The 18653-nt window shown below is 39.4% G+C and overlaps 1 protein-coding gene across 6 annotated transcripts in view; it reads left to right on the plus strand.

Moving 5' to 3' along the window:
• The window catches only part of ZMYM2 (zinc finger MYM-type containing 2), a 90093-nt gene extending 71741 nt beyond the window's left edge, over nucleotides 1–18352 (plus strand). For all 6 annotated transcript variants that reach the window (XM_082859530.1, XM_082859535.1, XM_082859534.1 and 3 more), the window contains 10 exons: nucleotides 661–776; nucleotides 1382–1550; nucleotides 2767–2892; nucleotides 3908–4002; nucleotides 5474–5642; nucleotides 6572–6723; nucleotides 11972–12086; nucleotides 12715–12966; nucleotides 13257–13377; nucleotides 14654–18352. In XM_082859530.1, the coding sequence (XP_082715656.1) occupies nucleotides 661–776; nucleotides 1382–1550; nucleotides 2767–2892; nucleotides 3908–4002; nucleotides 5474–5642; nucleotides 6572–6723; nucleotides 11972–12086; nucleotides 12715–12966; nucleotides 13257–13377; nucleotides 14654–14846 (1508 nt within the window). In that variant the 3' untranslated portion in view covers nucleotides 14847–18352. The remainder of the gene's footprint in view (nucleotides 1–660; nucleotides 777–1381; nucleotides 1551–2766; nucleotides 2893–3907; nucleotides 4003–5473; nucleotides 5643–6571; nucleotides 6724–11971; nucleotides 12087–12714; nucleotides 12967–13256; nucleotides 13378–14653) is intronic.
• Nucleotides 18353–18653: the final 301 nt, after the last annotated feature.

Consider the following 18653-nt stretch of genomic DNA (forward strand, 5'->3'; position numbering starts at 1 on the left):
CTATAACCATAACTATTCTGTTTCCTTGTCAGAATGAGTTGAAATCATTCATATATGTATTTTCATCAAATTTAAACGTTAGCTGTATTCTGATTGTTTGATTAAGTAAACCTTTGTGTGGGGGTGTGAGAGTGTCTGGGACCATATAATACTTTAAAAGATGTTTTTTTTCTATTTTAAAAAAAGTCTAGGGACTTCCCTGATGGTCCAGTGGTTAAGACTCTGCTCTTCCACTGCAGGGAGTGCAGGTTCCATCCCTGGTCGGATCCCCACGTGCCACGTGGCCAAAAAAAAAAAAAAGTCTAAATTCTGTTTGTGCTCTCTATAACTTAGGACAGCTACTGCATTCAGTTTTGTTGTTTTTGGTTTTTTTGTTTGTTTGTTTTCGGCCACGCCACGTGGCATGTGGGATCTTAGTTCCCTGACCAGGGATGGAACCTGTGCCCCCTGCACTGGAAGCGTGGAGTCTTAACCATTGGACTGCCAGGGAAGTCCCCGTTGTTTTTAACTTACCTAATTTTGTGAAAACTGGGAACTTCTTTTAAATGGGTACTGAGGCACTTAAATTTTTCTTTGTTACCAAATTACTTTGACTGAGCAGCTGTGTTTAAGTGGTGGTCATGGTTGACGTTGCTCCTTGAACATGTTCTGTGCCCCCAGATGGTGAGTGGAGGACAGAGTATGTCCCGGTGCCCATCCCGGTGCCCGTGTACGTGCCGGTGCCCATGCACATGTACAGCCAGAGCATCCCTGTGCCCACGACCGTTCCTGTGCCCGTAAGTCAGACTTTCAGCTCCCCTTCCTCCTGAGATCTCTCAGGTGCAGGCGGGGCAGCAGTGGGTTGGCGGTGACTGCTTCAGTGACACTGGTGGGACAGAGGGTGGAGGCTTGGCTCTTCATCAGCAGTTCACTTGGGTCTGGTTGAGGCTTTGCCAGGGGTTGCTGTGTGTGTAATCAGGTAAGTGCTCGTCCTTGAGAGTGAAGTTCAGCCGATGTCTGCACCTGCTTTACACATACTGTGTAAACATATTTGTGTTCATTTTAGAAAGAAAGATTTGTGAACCATAAGGTTTACAACTGATACATGGAATGGAGGCTCATATAAATGTCATCCCCTGCAGTGCTGGGGACACTGTGTCAGGGCTGGCCTACTGTACTGTAGTCCCCTGGTGACAGAAATGCCTCAAAAATTACTTGTTACTTCAAAAAGTAGCTGCTTGTATTCGGGGCTTTCTTTGTGATAACTTAACATACGTGTTCTTCCCAAAACTTCTGACCAGTGCAGCATTATGAAGTAGATCATGTGTCAGAGTGATTTTTAATTTGGAAAAATACCTTGTAATGTTAAGTGAGCCTGAGAGTAAGTCCTTTGGTTACTTAGGTGCCAGTCCCCGTGTTTCTGCCCGTCCCCTCGGACAGCAGTGAGAAGATCCCTGCGGCAGCCGAGGAGCTCAAAAGCACAGTTTCTTCAGATCCCCTGGGCACAGAGCTGCTGACAGTGACCGACATGGCTGAGGACGAGGGGAAGGCAGAGGGCACCGACATCCACAGTGAGTCCCCCGCTGCTGGTGGGGGGGGGACGACATCGGGGTTGGGGGGCTGCTGTTAGAGCGAGGCCGGGCTGTCGCTGTGCTTCAGCCTGAGCGGGTGTGGGCACGCTGCAGCACAAGTGGATTTCGGGTTATGAGGCCCGCACTGTATCTAGCAGGTGCTCCCTGACGTCGAGCCCAGGAACTTGTACGGTCCCTGTTTTAATTGCTAACAGGATTTAACTTGTAAAATCGACTCTAAGTTATTCTTGTTTCAGTGGACGAGCTCAGACACAAAAAACTAAGTTGCAGTAGGCTTTTATAACTCAAACTCTTATTTTATGATGGTTATCCCCAATTTTGTTTTATTGATTTATGCTAAGAAAGTAAGTTGCATTATCTAAGCCAGCGTTGTCTTAACTTCTACTAGGGCAGTGCTTGCCAAGCGGTGTAGCAGGACATGTGTCTGGGAATGCTTCTCCTGCCTCAGCCCTCCGGGGCTGCCCTGAGCTTCCTGCTCCCCTCACCCAGAGCACAGGGCGTCGCGCAGGGACAGTGCTGGGCAAGCACTCGGTTAGGGAGTGGGAAATGGATTTAGTGGGTTGCAACCAGTGTTTTCTGGGTTTTTTTTTTTTTTTTTTTTAAAGAAAGAAAGAAACGGAAAAAATATGTCAACATGAATCCCTCCTAGAAAGGGTATTGTTTTGTGAAACTTTTGTTTCCATTGTGTATGCATGTGTCTCTGTTTCCCACCACTACCCTGAACTCAATAAAATGTCTTTTTTCACTGGGTTGCAGTACAAATGTGTTTAAAGCAACCAATCAAAACGTTAGAAGCCGGTTGTGACTAAGCCTATATTGAATGATGTGAAAACTTAGGTCACAATTCAAAAAGAATGTTGAAAATTAGTTACACATGCTCGTAAGTTTATTTTTGACAAGAGATTGCTCTTAGAAACACTCTACAGAGTTGTTTTACTATTAAAGCATGCTTTTTAACTTTGTAGAGGGGCAGTCAAAACTTACAAGATTGAAACTTTTTGTGTATTGATGATTATCTAATACAGAGTTTATAGTAGCTTACATTTCAAGGTAGCTGCATGCTTTTTCGTTTTGTACATGTTAATATAAGTATTCCTATCTTGCATTTACAATTAAATGGCTTTTGCCAGATTATGTGTAGCTACTGTTACAGTTTTCTATTTTGATTTCTGATGATATTATGGCTTGATTACAGGTGTAATTATTGAAACGGACATAATTGGTTCAGATCTCTTGAAGAGCTCTGACCCAGAGACAGAGTCCAACATGCCTGATGTACCATATGAACCAGATTTGGACATTGAAATAGATTTCCCCAGAGGTAATAGAAATTCTGTTTTATTCTTTCAGTGGAAGTGTGGTTCTGCACTTCAGTTATGGTGTCAAAATCGTGGTTATGATCATTAACAATCTAATGTTCATGTCATTGCCTGTACTGTTATTATTGGTCTTTTCTTTTTTACCCAGATAAAACTCAGCAGTTAACTTCCAAACTGAAACATATATTGAATTGTAGGAACTTAAAAGGAATTTCCCAGAGCCTTAAAAGGAAACTTTCTTAAAACTGATTTATTATAGAAACTTTTACAGATACATATTATAGAAACTTTTACAGAACTTAAAAGGAATTTCCCAGAGCCTTAAAAGGAAACTTTCTTAAAACTGATTTATTATAGAAACTTTTACAGATACATATTATAGAAACTTTTACAGAACTTAAAAGGAATTTCCCAGAGCCTTAAATAGAAACTTTCTTAAAACTAATTTATTATAGAAACTTTTACACATATAGAAGTGTTGGTGTCTTTTTATTTAAATAAAATATTGATAGTATTTTTCTTAAAATCGTTTTGAAAATTAAGTTAACCTTCAAAGGGAAACAAATATTTTCAGGTCTTTTGTTGTAAAAGAAATGTGTTCTGTTTTTCATTGTTTATTTTCTTTATCGATGGCCAATAAGCATATTGAATAGAATGTAAAGCCTTTTACATTGGAAAAGATTTAATAGATTGAAACTAGATTGTAACAGATTTGTATTGAGACCATTTAGATCTTATAATTAAATTTCAGGTTTTAGTAATTTTTCTATCACACACTTGCACAAAATTCCATGTTGATACGCATTGTACATGTGTTTTTTAAGAGTATGAACAGGCGTTATCAGAACTTATAGACCAGGTTAGGTAGAGAAAATGGTTTGTTCTCCACCCAGCACAGGCTGCCCTGTGCATGGTGCTTGTGTGCATTCAGCAGGTGGTCCTTCGTTGGCTGAGTTTATATAGCATAAGTCTGTGCTCTTACGTTTGAAATGAAAGTTCTTCTGATTCAATTGTCAGCTGCTGAGGAGCTTGATATGGAAAATGAGTTTTTATTACCACCTGTTTTCGGAGAAGAATATGAGGAACAGCCTAGACCTCGATCTAAAAAAAAGGTATGAAATGTAACAGTATTCTTGCACTCACATCCTGTCTCTGTGTAATAGAGGGCAAGGGTACTTGAGCTTCAGTTGTACCTGAGAATGTGGGAAGGTACTTTGTTTTCTGGAATTAAAAAAGACTTAAGAGGTAAAGCTTTTATTACTTCATTTCTAGGTAATAAAAATATATCCTATTTAGTTGTAGTTTCATAGAAGAAGAGTGAATATTGCAACTTTTTATTTTTATCTTGATAAAAGGTTGTCATTGATAAAAGGTTTACATATTTGCTAAAAAAGTAAATTCAATTATTAGACAACAACTGAGACTGTTTTCTAGGGAGCTGTTTTTTCCATTGGTATTTTTGATGAGGTTGAGGTACACAGTTGTTATATCTGGTCTCGCTGAAGCATCCCAGCACATAGGAAGACGTGCTGGACAGTTCATTCAGGGATCCCAAATCTAAATGTACAAACGGATATCATTGTTCTGAACATTTTATTAACAACTTTCTGTATTTCTCATTTCCAACATAAAGCAAGGTTTTTTTTAAAAAAAGATGACTTTCACAAATTTCTCCAAAAAAGAAAGAGAAAGGGAAAATTGAAAAAAGGAGTGAGTACTTGTGGTAGAATGAAATTGGACTCTTACTTGACACCACACACAAAAATGAACTCAAAATGAGTCAAAAACCTAAATGTAAGAACTGAAATTATAAAACTCTTAAAAGAAAACATAGGCCTAAATCTTCATTAACTTGGGTTAGACACTGTTTCTTAGATGGGACACCAAAAGCACAGGAACAAAAGGAAAAAATAGATGAATTGGGTTATATCCAAATTTAAAATTTTTGTACAGCAAGCAGTACCATCAAGAAAGTGGGAAGGGGCTTCCCCGGTGGCACAGTGGTTGAGAGTCCGCCTGCTGATGCAGGGGACACGGGTTCGTGCCCCGGTCCGGGAAGATTCCACATGCCGTGGAGCAACTAAGCCCGTGAGCCATGGCCGCTGAGCCTGCACGTCCGGAGCCTGTGCTCTGCAACGGGAGAGGCCACAACAGTGAGAGGCCCGCGTACCGAAAAAAAAAAAGAAAGAAAGAAAGAAAGTGGGAAGGAGTTGAGGAGTCATCTCCTATGAGGTGGTGTCTTTGAGAAGTTCTTCAGTTTCTCTCTTACATTAATATTTTGAATCCTTCTATTTCAGATTTTAATTATTATATATGTATTTTCTCATCAGTGACTCTCAACTCACAGCAGTAGTTAATACGATTCTGTTGTACAGAGTAGTTTATGCAGAAATACAGCATTCCTGGAGAGAGATTTCAAGTAATGTCATAGGTAACTGTTCTCAGATCAGAAATTCCAGTCAGTTCTAATCATGTAAATATATTTCTTTGTAATGTGCATTTGTTGAGAGATGGCTTACATAAAGTCATGAAATAATATAGGCTTAAGAAAAAGAAGATTTGACAGTGGTGTTTTACTACCAGGGAGCCAAGAGGAAGGCAGTGTCAGGGTACCAGTGTCATGATGACAGTTCTGACAACTCGGAGTGCAGCTTCCCTTTCAAGTACACGTATGGGGTAAACGCCTGGAAACACTGGGTCAGAACGAGGCAGCTTGATGAAGATCTTCTGGTGTTAGATGAGCTAAGATCTCGTAAGTGTTCTGATTTTGTTTCCCCTATGTCCTATTTAAAATCAAGGTTTTTATTCATATCTTGGTAACTATTCTTCTGTGCATCCGTTTATGTGCATGAGTGAGCTTGAGCGCGTGCGCGCGCGCGCGCGCGCGCGCGCGCACACACACACGCACACACACACACACACACACACACACACACACACACACACACACACACACACACACACACGGGCATGCACCGTGTTGCACAAATGAAGCCCTTACGGTAGTGTCGGTTCATGGAGCTCCTGTTGCTTGCTGGTCAGTACAACTCAAACAAACCTTGTTTCCTTATTGAAGTTGATGATTATGATGATTGTGGGTAAAGAAGAAAGTTTGCTCTAAGCAGATAGAGCCCTTTGCAGCAGGCCAGACTCTTTACTGTGCATGGACCAGTCCGTGGCACCACAAAGAGGGTAGGAAGTATGGCCTTATGGAGGTGCTAGAGTCAGACTGCCAGGTTCCCTCATGTACTAGCATCTCAGTTCCCCAGCTCTGAAGGGGGGTAACAGTACCCACCTTGTAGGGTTGTCATGAGAATTACATTAGAAAATACATGTAAATTTAGAACATTCCTTCATCCACAGTAAAGGCTTAATGTTGACTGATATTAGAATACCCATAGTATGTGAAAATCCAGAAGGTACTCAAGTGAGTCATTAATTACTATGAAGCTGCATGTACTGTACATGAAAAATATGTTTTTCCTTGAAAAAACAATCAAGGTTTTTGTTATTAACTGCCTTTGATTTTAAAAAGCATGAATGTAGCTTAAAATACTTTACATTTAAATGTAGCTCTTATTTTACCTGTAAATTCTTACACAGAATAAAGTGATTTCAGAAAGTTTCTTAATCTTAAGACAGTAAATAATAATTATTATTTTAAATTTTATTTCCTTTTAGCTAAGTCAGTAAAGTTAAAAGAGGATCTACTCTGTCACAGCACGGCTGAGCTTGACTATGGCCTGGCCCATTTTGTCAATGAGATCCGAAGGCCAAATGGGGAGAATTATGCACCTGACAGCATCTATTATCTTTGCCTCGGGATTCAAGAGGTGAGTGATTTTATGGTTACTTTCGAATATAATGTTGTTAAGAAAGGTTGTTGTGGTAGGTTCTTGGAGAAAAAAAATGTTTTGCTTCAGGAATATTACGGAACGTCAGGGTTTATTGGCTTACCAAGAAAGGCGAAAGTAATTTATTCGAAAATACTGGGATATTATAAAGGGTTTTCTTAGCTACTTTGTATATAGGTGTTTCTGCTATAATGTGCTGTGTCCCTAAAAGTGAACTTCAGGTTCTCCAAAACTGTGTACCAAAACCAAAAAGAACTTAGGTGAAAAACATAGTTAGTAACAGACCACTCGAAGCTCATGCATCTTTTGTAACAGGACTAATGATGTGTGTGTTTGTTACCATGTATATATATGATAATCAGGTTGATTTCATCCCCACCTTACAACTGCAAATAAATGAATTAACATTCTGAGGCATGGTGTATATATGTATATATAGATCTGTGCTGATATACATAAAAACAGATAAATGACTTCCCTCTGCAAATAGGTCTGTTTCATCTCTGCTGTGTTTCTAACTTGTTAAATAGTGTAAGTACTCATTAGTTTGGAATCATCTCATAAAAGATTTCATTCTTTAGAGGTTTTAGGTAAACTTCAACCACATGTCTGTGAATCTTGAATGAATACATTTCCCATAATAAACATGAAGACCCACTTTCGATAATGACTTTTAGTTTTGAACAGATAGTACAGGTTTGAGCCCAGAGGTCAGAAGAGGCCCTAGCTTTACAGCCTGTGTATTTGTGAATATGGTCAATGATAGGGGGAATGTTCTTATGTGGAGTTCTGTTTATAGGCCTCAAATTAAATACTTCGCTGCTACCGGGTAGTAGGTGCTGAAATACATTACTGGAGAAAACTAGAATTGTCTTGATATGTATTTCACTTTCCCTCTTCAGGATAGAAATTTGCCTAAGATTATCTAAGCAGTGGTGGGGAATAACACATACCTCTAAATTACTGTGTAGTCAGAGACCATCACATATTTTGCAGTAGCAAAATATTTATATAGTAGAACTTCAAATACCATTAAGAGGTTTGAAAGCTAAATGGATTGTAATATTAATGATTATAAATTATGTCTTCAAGTAGGTTCATTTTTTTCCAATTTTTTAATTGCGGTAAAATACATATAACACAAAATTTACCATCTTAACTGTTTTTAAGTGTACAGTTCTGTGGTATAAAGTACATTGATAATCTTGTGGAAACATGACCACCATCCATCTTCATAACCCTCTTCATCTTGCAAACCTGAGACTTTGTCCCCATTAAACACTAACTCCTCATCCCTTAGACCCGCTGCCCCTGGCACCCACCCTTCTTCCTGTTTCTGTGAGTTTGACTCTCCCGGGTACCTCATGTACGTGAAATCAGCATAATGTCCTGAAGTTCATCCATGTTGTAGCACACGTCAGAATTTCCTTTCTTTTTAAAATAGGTTCTTTATAAACTGAAAAATGTTTCCTCAAAATAAATTTTTACTACCAGAACAGTACTCTTAAAGATGGTCAAGATGGGGACTTCCCTGGGGGTCCAGTGGTTGGGACTCCGCGCTTCCAATGCAGGGGTCTCGGATTCAATCCCTGGTCGGGGAACTAGGATCCCACATGCCGTGCGGCGCAGCCAAAAAATTTATAAAAAAGAAAAAGAAAAAAAAAAGGTCAAGATGGTAAATTTTATGTTCTGTGTATTTTTACCACAATTGGAAAACCAGTTGTTTTACTCTTCTCATCACTGGACAGATTTTCACAGGCTTGATTTAATTTTTTGTAAAAGACTGTATGGTATTTATAACCAGCTTTAAAAATAATCTTCAAACTCACTGTGGTGATAAGATGTCTAAAAGATAGTTTCCAGAAATCATTGCTGTTTGTTGGTACTTCAAGGATGCGTACAGAGGTAGGAGCTATTTTGGAAGAATGTGCGTCTTTCTCTGTGTGATGCGTTTTCTGATTCCGTCCCCGGCTGACAACAGAAGCAGCACGGCTTCCTCTCCAAGCCCTGTGGACGTGTGGGGCAGGTGGTGTGTTGAGAAGTGAGGGTGGGCCAGCCCCTTTCCTCCCTCACAGATGCGGTAGCTAATCCTGTTCTTCCGATGGTGTAAGGGGTGGTGGCTGTCGCCAGAAGTTCACATAATATGGAAATGTCTGAGGAAGAAAGAAGGGGCTACGTGAGCCCCACAGTCCCGGTCAGTCTTTCACACGCTGTTCTACATCTGTGTGCGAGTCCTTCACACCACGTTTACCCAGAGTGGGTGGTGGGCGCCTGTTTCCCTGGGTCCTCCCACCCCATCGTGCTTGGCTAGATGTGCGTGCATCTCTTTTTTTATGAATGTGGCAAAAGACATGGAACCTTTGTCCCCAAGGACAGGGAACTGTGTTACACACTTTGATGTCTTTCCTTCCCTCTGCTTCCCAGTCGTTGTGTCAGCCCCTGAAGACGTCTGGGTCAGAGCTCAGTGAATTCAGTCAGTGGCGAGCATTCCCTTTGTTTTATAAACAGTGTGCACCCCCCTCTCCCCCGCCGCCAGATCTTATGTAATTGTCCTGAAGAGCTGGTGCTTTTATTTCTAATCTTCCTTCTGACTAGCGGGAGAAACGTTAGGTCAACTCAGATGATGGTGCTCTGGCCTAGTTGCTGGTTAGCGCACACATGGTTTATGTTCTTCATCCTTCTACTTTGCACTTGCTGTGTCTCCAGGTATAAAGTTAGGTGCCTTTTAGGCAGCATATTGTTGGGCCTTGTTTTTTATTTATCTTTTTTTTTTTTTTTTTTTTTTTTTGGCTGCATTGGGTCTTCGTTGCGGTGCACGGGCTTCTCATTGTAGTGGCTCCTCTTGCTACAGAGCACGACACGTGGGCTCAGTAGTTGTGGCTCGCGGGCTCTAGAGCGCAGGCTCAGTAGTTGTGGCACACGGGCGTAGTTGCTCCGCGGCATGTGGGATCTTCCTGGACCAGGGCTCGAACCCGTGTCCCCTGCACTGGCAGGTGGATTCTTAACCACTGTGTCACCAGGGAAGTCCCGGCCTTGTTTTTCAAATTAAAAAAATTTTTAATCCAGTCTGATAATATTTGTCTTGGTGTGTTCAGACCAACAAAATTTTTTATTTAAAGAACCGGCTGGTAAACATTTTAGGCTCTGTAGGCCATACTTAATCTGTGGAAAGCAGCCCGGGCGCTTGCACTCTGTTTTAAGAAAACTTGGTTGTATTTGTAAAGAGACAGCGGGCCAGCCTTCAGGACTGTAGTGCAGACCCCGGTTTAGACCTTTTACTTTTTTTTTTAATATGTATAGAACTTTGAAGTTCTATTATTTTATTTTATTTATTTATTTATTTTTGCGGTACGCGGGCCTCTCACTGCTGTGGCCTCTCCCGTTGTGGAGCACAGGCTCTGGACGCGCAGGCTCAGCGGCCATGGCTCACGGGCCCAGCTGCTCCGCGGCATGTGGGATCTTCCTGGACCGGGGCACAAACCTGTGTCCCCTGCATCGGCAGGCGGACTCGCAACAACTGCGCCACCAGGGAAGCCCGACCTTTTACATTTAATGTAATTAATCACTGGATTGAAAATCCTGCTTGTTTGTGCTTGTTATACAGTTGACCCCCCTTATCTACAGGGGATACTTCAGGATCCCTACTGGAGGGCTGAAGTCTGTATACTACAGTGGCCTCTACACACCTACCTGTGATACAGTTTTGATTTGTAAATTAGGCACAGTAAGAGATTAACAACAGTCATTACTAACAGAATGGAATAATTATCATAATATGCTACGATAAAAGTTCTGTGAATGTGGTGTCTCTCTCTCTCTCTCTCTCAAATCTTATTGTACAAATTTAACACCTTTTCCATCTTAACTGAGCACTGACCACCCTCTGTGGCTGTAGCTTTTATAGTTTGAGGTGTGACAGCAAAACTAGCCTGAATTTTTTTCCTGCTTTACGACATCGCAGATAGAAGATTTGTTCTTACCGTGGATCTCAGCAACCTCAGCATCCGATTTTTTTCTTTCCCGATTAAGTCCAGAACTGTCACCTTTTCACTCAAAGGAAGCACTGTGCGTCCTCTCTCTGGCGTGTCCGAATTGCCAGCTTCACTCCTCTTGCTTTGGGGCCATAATTATGTAAAGTAAGGGTCACTTGAGCACAAGCCCTGCAGCCCTGCAGTGGATCTGACAACCCAGATGGCCACCAGGTGGCTGATGTGCGGGATGTGCCGGACCAAGGGTGATTCACGTCCCTCCGGGCGGGACGACATGACATCGCGAGATTTCATCATGGCTTCTCAGAATGGCCTGCAATTAAAATTTATGAATTGTTTATTTCTGTCATCTTTCATTTAATAGTTTTGGACCTTGGTTGACTGTGGGTAACTGAAACCACAGAAAGTGAAACTGGATGAGGGGTCACTGTATCTGTTCTTTGTGGGGTTTTTTTGTTTTTGTCTTTTTCTGCTTTCTTTTGAATTATTTTTCTGTGATTACATTTATCTCCATCATTGGTTTATTATTTATGCCTGTTAAATTATTTGTAGTGGGTTTGCAGTGTGCGTCTTCAGTTAATCATTATATACCTTCAGACCTTCTTGCCCTGTCTCACATGTGGTGACCTCAAGCCCTGTGATCCCAGTTTCCACCTCCCGTTCTTTGTGCTGTTGCCACACGTTTTACTTGAGCGTTCTTTTTACCCACTGGAGATGGAGTTCGCAAACTTTGGTGTTTAAGTCATTCTTTAGCAACCCTCACTGTTAAGGTTTGTCATAGTACATTGTAAGATTCATAAATTTGCACTAACTCAAGGAGAGTGGGGCACAGAGAGGAAACAAGGGGAAAAGCATCAAGCTCACAGGCTGCTGGGAGAGGCTTCACGCACAGAAACCCTCCCGCCCTGCCCTCACCCTTCGTGTCCGTGGACTGTGTGCTGAGCATTGGAGCCACGTGCTCTGTTTGTATCTGACAGACTGAAGATTCTCATCCAGTTCTTACGTTCTGAGTTCTTGCCTTTGTATTTCAGCTTTGAGTTTTTTAAGCAACAGATTAATTGGTAACTTATGTTTCTTTGATTTCCAGATATATAGAGAAGGCAATCATCTCTTATTAGTATGCTAATAAAGACAAAGACGTAAGACGTTTATTTTTTCCTTAGGAAATAGAGTATAAGTGGTCTGTAATTAGCTCATATAAATCTTAAATCCTTCAAGTTTTTTTTTTTTTTTTGTAGTACTTGTATGGTAGTAATCGAAAAGACAACATATTTATTGATCCAGGATTCCAGACATTTGAGCAAGAATTGAATAAAATACTCCGAAGTTGGCAACCAAGCATACTTCCAGATGGTAATGCGCCTTTAAATAAAATGTCGCCCACTTGCTGCTGGGATTTTCTGTGTTTATAGAAAGTGTACTAAAGATAATTAGGAAATAATTTAAATGAGAGAGCACTTATTCCCGGACGCATCGGTCCGTCTTTCGTTGAATTAGAAATGAATGTGGTTGATAGCTAGTGTTTATGAAGAACTTTGTAATAAACGTGACCCACTTTCTTTGGAGTAAGAAACTGGATGCTCATTTCTTAAGCCCTCCAGTTGAGATTCTGACGTAAATTTCTCTAAGAAACCTCTGTTTTAGTTGTATGAAGAAAACTTGTTTGAATGGAAATCACCTATTTTTTTTCAGGATTTCTGCAGATGTAAAATTCCCTTCTGACCATGGTCTGCTTGTCCTCTGGAAGACCAGGCGCAGACTCCAGGCCTGACCCCGGGGGTGCTAGCTGTGTAGTCTGTTGTGTTTCCCGGCTCTGTGTTGTTTCAGAGCCGCATAGGTGATTCTGAAATTCATTCCAGTTGATCTGGAGTGAATGGAGGATTGGACTAGGTTTGTTCTTGAATTAACTTCTATCTGTTTCTAGCTGGTTACATGAAAACTGTTTATTGTAATTCTTTAAAAATCTTTCTCTCTATTTAAGGGTCAATATTTTCTCGAGTTGAAGAAGATTATCTCTGGAGGATAAAACAGCTAGGATCACACTCTCCAGTAGCTCTTCTGAATACCCTGTTCTACTTTAACACTAAGTATTTTGGCCTGAAAACAGTGGAACAGCACTTAAGGCTTTCCTTTGGCACTGTGTTTAGGCATTGGAAAAAAAACCCTTTAACAATGGAAAATAAAGCATGTCTTCGATACCAAGTGTCTTCCTTATGTGGAACAGATAATGAAGGTAGTGTAACAGGTTTTCGTTTTGGGATTGTCTGTGGCAGGGACTGCCACTCTTTGCCTTACTAAAGACCACCTGGTCACTTGTTAAGAACCTAAGGACTGTCATTTTCATAAGATAAGGCAGCCTATGTTGTCTTAAAATTAGGAATTACCAGAAGCCACAGTTGAGAGCTCTGAAGCACACCTGGTCCCGTTCTTTGGTGTAAGAGATACTGGGAGTGATCAGAGTGAATAGTGTCACCTTTCTTCAAGGTTGGTCTTAGAAAGTTTATGTGATTTTTATTTCTTAAGATAAAATTACTACTGGAAAAAGAAAACATGAAGATGATGAGCCAGTATTTGAACAAATTGAAAATACAGCCAATCCTTCTAGATGTCCTGTGAAAATGTTTGAATGCTACTTGTCTAAAAGGTAAGTGTTAATGACATTTGATTTTTTTAAATGGTAGTAACAGTTAGTTGCTGTGAATTTATGTCACCAAGAGGTGACATTTTTTTCCTTGGTCCTTTTTTTTAGATTTCTCTCTTTTCTCACTTATGAAGTCCTTTCAGTTATAACGTTTTTAGTCCTGTTATTATAAAATACCCAGCTTATACTTCATGTTTTAAGCACATGTTAAGAAATCGCTCTCTGCTAACGAAATGACTGCTGTACTTATAGAGGGTCAGACAGTACATGTCTTAGGCTTTTTGGGCTGTGGTGTCTCTGTTGCAGCCAGCTCTGCTGTGGCAAGCAGAGAGCAGTCCTGCCTGGGCCTGGGTCCCAGTGACGCCCTGGTGAGAAGGTGGAGAGAGGCGAGTCCTCGGTTCTGGAGGGAGATCCCTGAGGTGTCGGCAGGGCGCAGCGTCTTCTCAGGGCCCTGTGTGTTCCAACTGCACCACTGCTTTCTCCCGCGGGTACCAACAGGCGTTTAAAATATTTTAAACCAGTGAAATTTTTGGAGACCACAAATTATTTTATGCTTGTTCATTATTTTAAGTATGCACTCTGTAATTTTTAAAAGGCAAGCATGAACTCAGAATGTATTTTCTTATGTAAACAGTTTTGTAAATTGTTTTTATAAATTTTCTCCAGGTTAACTCTCAAGAACCATAAAAGCAGTAATGTCACCTATAGGATGATTATTTTTAATAATTAATATTTCTGACGATAGTTTTGGGTGGCCCTGCACCAGTATCTGGATCTTCCAATGGTAGTAACTATTTATTAGTTGGAAATTCCTATCTCAGTATTATCTTATTTTAAAAATTATTTCTTTTGTGTAACGCTGTTAAGTATTTTTATTTTATGTTTTACTGTATTTCATCAATTCTAAGACACATTTCTCACATTTTATACTGTCTCTGAAACTGGGATGCATATTATAACTGATGCATCTTGAAATTATAATTGGCAGTGCTTTACTTGTTTAATGGCAATATTAAAATAATGATTAAAAATAATGTTTCTATCGATGGTGTCTTGGATTCAGTGAAATACAGAAATTATAGTGGGAAAATAATCTTTTATTGTAGAAATTAACTTTTAGAATATCTCAGTGATAGAATATTTAATGTAGGTAATTATGCATGTGGTCTGCCCATGTAATGTGGTTAATGGTAGCAGAATTATTCTTGAAAGAAAAGAAGAAAGTTGTGAGGAATTTCGTGTACATACTGTGACATGGACTTTCTCCTTTCTCCTGAAGTCCACAGAATCTTAATCAGAGAATGGATGTTTTCTATTTGCAACCAGAACGCTCTAGCTCTGCAGACAGCCCTGTCTGGTACACGTCTGCTTCGCTGGACCGAAACACCTTGGAAAATATGCTCGTACGGGTTCTTTTAGTAAAAGATATTTATGATAAAGACAATTATGAACTGGACGAAGACACAGAGTAAAAAGGAACGTTTTAGAAGCAATCAGGAGAAAACAGCATTAGATAGTCATGCTGCTAGATCTTTACTATGGAAAACATTTCAAGTTTACTCCTTCTGTTTTGAGTTTTGTAGCAGTGTACCCACACTGGGTATTACCTTGTAAATAATCTGTGAGTGAAAGTTGCCATTATTCTATGTAGTGGTTTTAGGATACTTACAAATACATTCAAATTCTTTTTTTATTATTATTTATTTGATTAGGTATGTTTGTAACTTTTTACATTACAAGATATGAATGAGAATGTGCCACGTATAATTTTTTCTTGTAGTGAGAAACGCCCATATTGCACACCTCTGCTGTTGCAAAGCTTCCTGGAGAGGGGGCTCTTCTGCTGGGTTCTTGACAAGATGGTTGTGTGTGGGGAGCACCTACTAAAAGTTTAGAACTTGCAGTGTCTTTCAGAATTTTTAAAATAAACTGTAAACTAATAGGCTGGGTTTTTTGTTTTGTTTTTTTGCGGGGGTTTTGTTTGTTTGTTTTATGCTTTAGTTACTGAAGCCTTACCAGGTTATGTAGAGAGATACCATCTTCTGTACCAAAAATAGACAAGAAAATGCTGTCGATACTGGTGTACTGTAATGTGAATCTATACTGGTGAACAGAACTTTTTGTTCCCCTTATTAAAACCTTAGTGTCCTTTTCTCATTTGTGGCTTTCTGCATCACCCCAAACAATAATAATTATGTATATATACTTATATATATGTGTGTGTATATGTACATATGTGTATACACACACATATATAAAGAATGATGTTGATAACATGATCATGGAGACATTTTCTTTGCAAAAATGATGAAAATATAAAATTCTGTTTTCTGTGTCAACCCTAAGTATCCCAAACCCCCTTCATTTATAAGCGTTTGGTTTTCCTCTCCCCTCGAGGATACAGGTCATGTTTCCATCCCCAGGTGGTGGTGGTACTCCACAGCTTCACCAACTTTATGAGAATTCTTGTGCCTGCCCTCAGATATGACTGATGCACACGCTGGGTATTTAAAAATGCCACTCCTGAGACTGTTGTCACGGAAAGTCGAGCTAGTTTAAGTAAGATAGCACCCGTTTCACTATGAGGGTTAGCAGGGCAGTGACTGACGGTTCAGGCTGATGGATAAAGTGTATCTTGAAGGAAATTACGTTCGATGTTAGATTGTTTGGCTTTTACATTTTAATTACTTCTTACAGAAGGTTGCATTAAAAAACTTTGTACTTCTGCATAGCGATTTATCCATTCAGACCTTTTCTTTTAGAACAAGAAGTTTACATAAAATCCTACCTTCTAAAAGGCCGAGGAAGTGGCGGCTGCAGTTATCATGAAGAACTCCTTTGGCTGACTTCACAGAGCTTGAGTGTGCTCATGTAGTCTTGCTTCCAGTTCCTCAGCCACCACAGTGATGTTCGTCACTAAAACTGTTTGGGGGAAATTGGGCTATTTTCCACAGTGGTTAAGCAATGTCTACACATCCCTTAAATATTTCTCTCTTCCTTGGGATAAATGTTAACATTCAGAAGAAATCTCATTTATGATTTGGAAAATTTCACGAGTGTAATCAGCTGTATATTTAAGCAATAATTAACAAATATTTTTGGCATAAAAATTACTTTTTAATGTTCTAACTTGTTTTATAAGTTTGATTAACGTTTCTGTCCCTTAATTGATTTTGTATTTCTGGATTTGATAATCAGACTGACAGTAGCAAATCTCATACACTTAAATAGGTATAGATTGCTTGTTGTCTGTTTAATGAAGTAGTTAGCATATTTAAAATATATAATACAAAACATTTCTCATCCTCACCTTTTTCCAGAACTACTGCTTTAAGCACTTTTCATATAAACGCATATTGTTGATTAAAGGTGATTAATCCTAACCATCTTTTTATTCTTTGAACTGGTGCTATATTCCATCAAGAGCAATAAAGTTTTCCCCAAATGTCACTTAATGTATATTTTACCAAATACCCTACATTTCTGCTATGATCCCACTATTAATAGCACCTTGTCTTGCTATTTTCATTTCCTTTATTGTACATTTTGGCTTTTCTAAACAGAAGTGTCTACATAGTTTTGATATTGATATGATTAAGGATTTAGAGCTCTTGTCTTTGTCTTGATTGCAATCCAAGGATTGGTTAACTTGACTCTCGGAGGGGGGGGGGAAATAATACTATTTTATGAGAATTGTTTGTTCTGTGAAACTTGCTTCATCTAGAATATGTTTCGTTAGTTCCTGAATCTCCTTAGTTTGTGTGGTCCTAGATGACTGCTGAGAAAAGGGTAGTGAAATGATAGTTTCTTTCTGCTGCTTAGTGATTTCTGATGACGGCATCCTGTAAATATAATATTGTTGCCTTTAGATGTCTGTTGGAGATGCTATATTTTTCTGTTCTGAAGATTTTGCCGTTTAAAATGAATCAATACAAAAGTTTTTATCCATATTGAGAAAAGTGAATTTCCCATGCTAAATTGAATCTTCATTAACACTTTGCTTTTTTTTTTGCTTTTTTTTTTAAGACTTTTAACTGTATTGGGTAATGTAAGATATTAAAGGACTTTTCTAGGCAAGAAGCTCAACTCTTCTTTTGGCCATAAAAATACTTTCTGTTTGAATAGTAGTTCATGTTTCTTTCTCTCCTACTGCGTGGAGTTGTTACCAGTGTATTGCACACACTGAGATAGGGAGAGGGTGCGTGCTGTGCGTTCAGACTTCCGTCACTGTTTTCTGATGGGGTTTCCCTCTGTCCTGGGCGACTGCTTTGTGGTTGCGGTGGTTAGGAGTGCACCGTGTTAGGGTCACAGTGACGCAGAAGTGGTAACATCGCACAGTTTTGGTCTGTACTACTCTAATATTAATCGGTCCCTTTAATCTGAGATCTTAAATGTCTTGCAGTCTTAAACCACTATGAAAATTTACACTTTTATTTTGCCAGTTATTTCCAAAATGTATTGTTATACGCATATCACTTATGTTCTGAGTGGACCCTGCCTGTAGGATCATCTCCTTACCCCCTCAAACAACGCAGTCGTGAAAGTGTGCATGAAAATATTTTTAAAGAATAAATTTCTTTAACGAAATTACAATACTGTTGAATTTTCCCCCTTAATAAGCCCCTTACTCATTTTTAGAGAAGTTCTTTGGATTTTAATTTTTCCATTCTACTGTGTTCTTAGGAATAGACCATTGTTAATGTTGTTTTCCTGTATTAAGTACTTTTTTTGTCGTTTCTGGGTATATCATGCTTGAAAATGATACCATGTAACAAAATCTTATAAATTTAGAAGTTGATGACCAGAACAGGTTAATTGTGTCAGTCTGGATCTGAGAGTAGAAGAAACACTTAAAATGCTGTCTCAATTTGTACTTTTTTTTTCCCCTCTTAGAAGCTAGGTACCCCAAAATACCTAGAGGGTATTTACTTAGAGGGGTACCCCAAACAAGTTGCTGTAATCCCCTGCCTTATAATGAACTGGACAAGAGAAAGTTGTTCTTAATATCTGGACATATAATGTCCTAATTGATTACTGAGTTAAACAATCCATGAATTTAGACCTTTTGAGAAAAAAGAACCAAAGAGAAACTAAGATTTAATCTGTAAATAAAGTACATATTAGGAATAGAACCGGAGGGGGTCCACAGATCCTGTGGGTATACCAACGGAGGTCTTTGTATCGTTGGATAACTCCTCAGAGGTAAAGTCAGCACATGAAAATTCACTATCCCAAAATCTAAACAACAAATCTTTGTTTCATATTTCCCCTGTGCTAAA

The sequence above is a fragment of the Leucopleurus acutus genome (assembly GCF_964270905.1).
Source record: "Leucopleurus acutus genome assembly, chromosome: 18".
Taxonomy (NCBI): domain Eukaryota; kingdom Metazoa; phylum Chordata; class Mammalia; order Artiodactyla; family Delphinidae; genus Leucopleurus; species Leucopleurus acutus.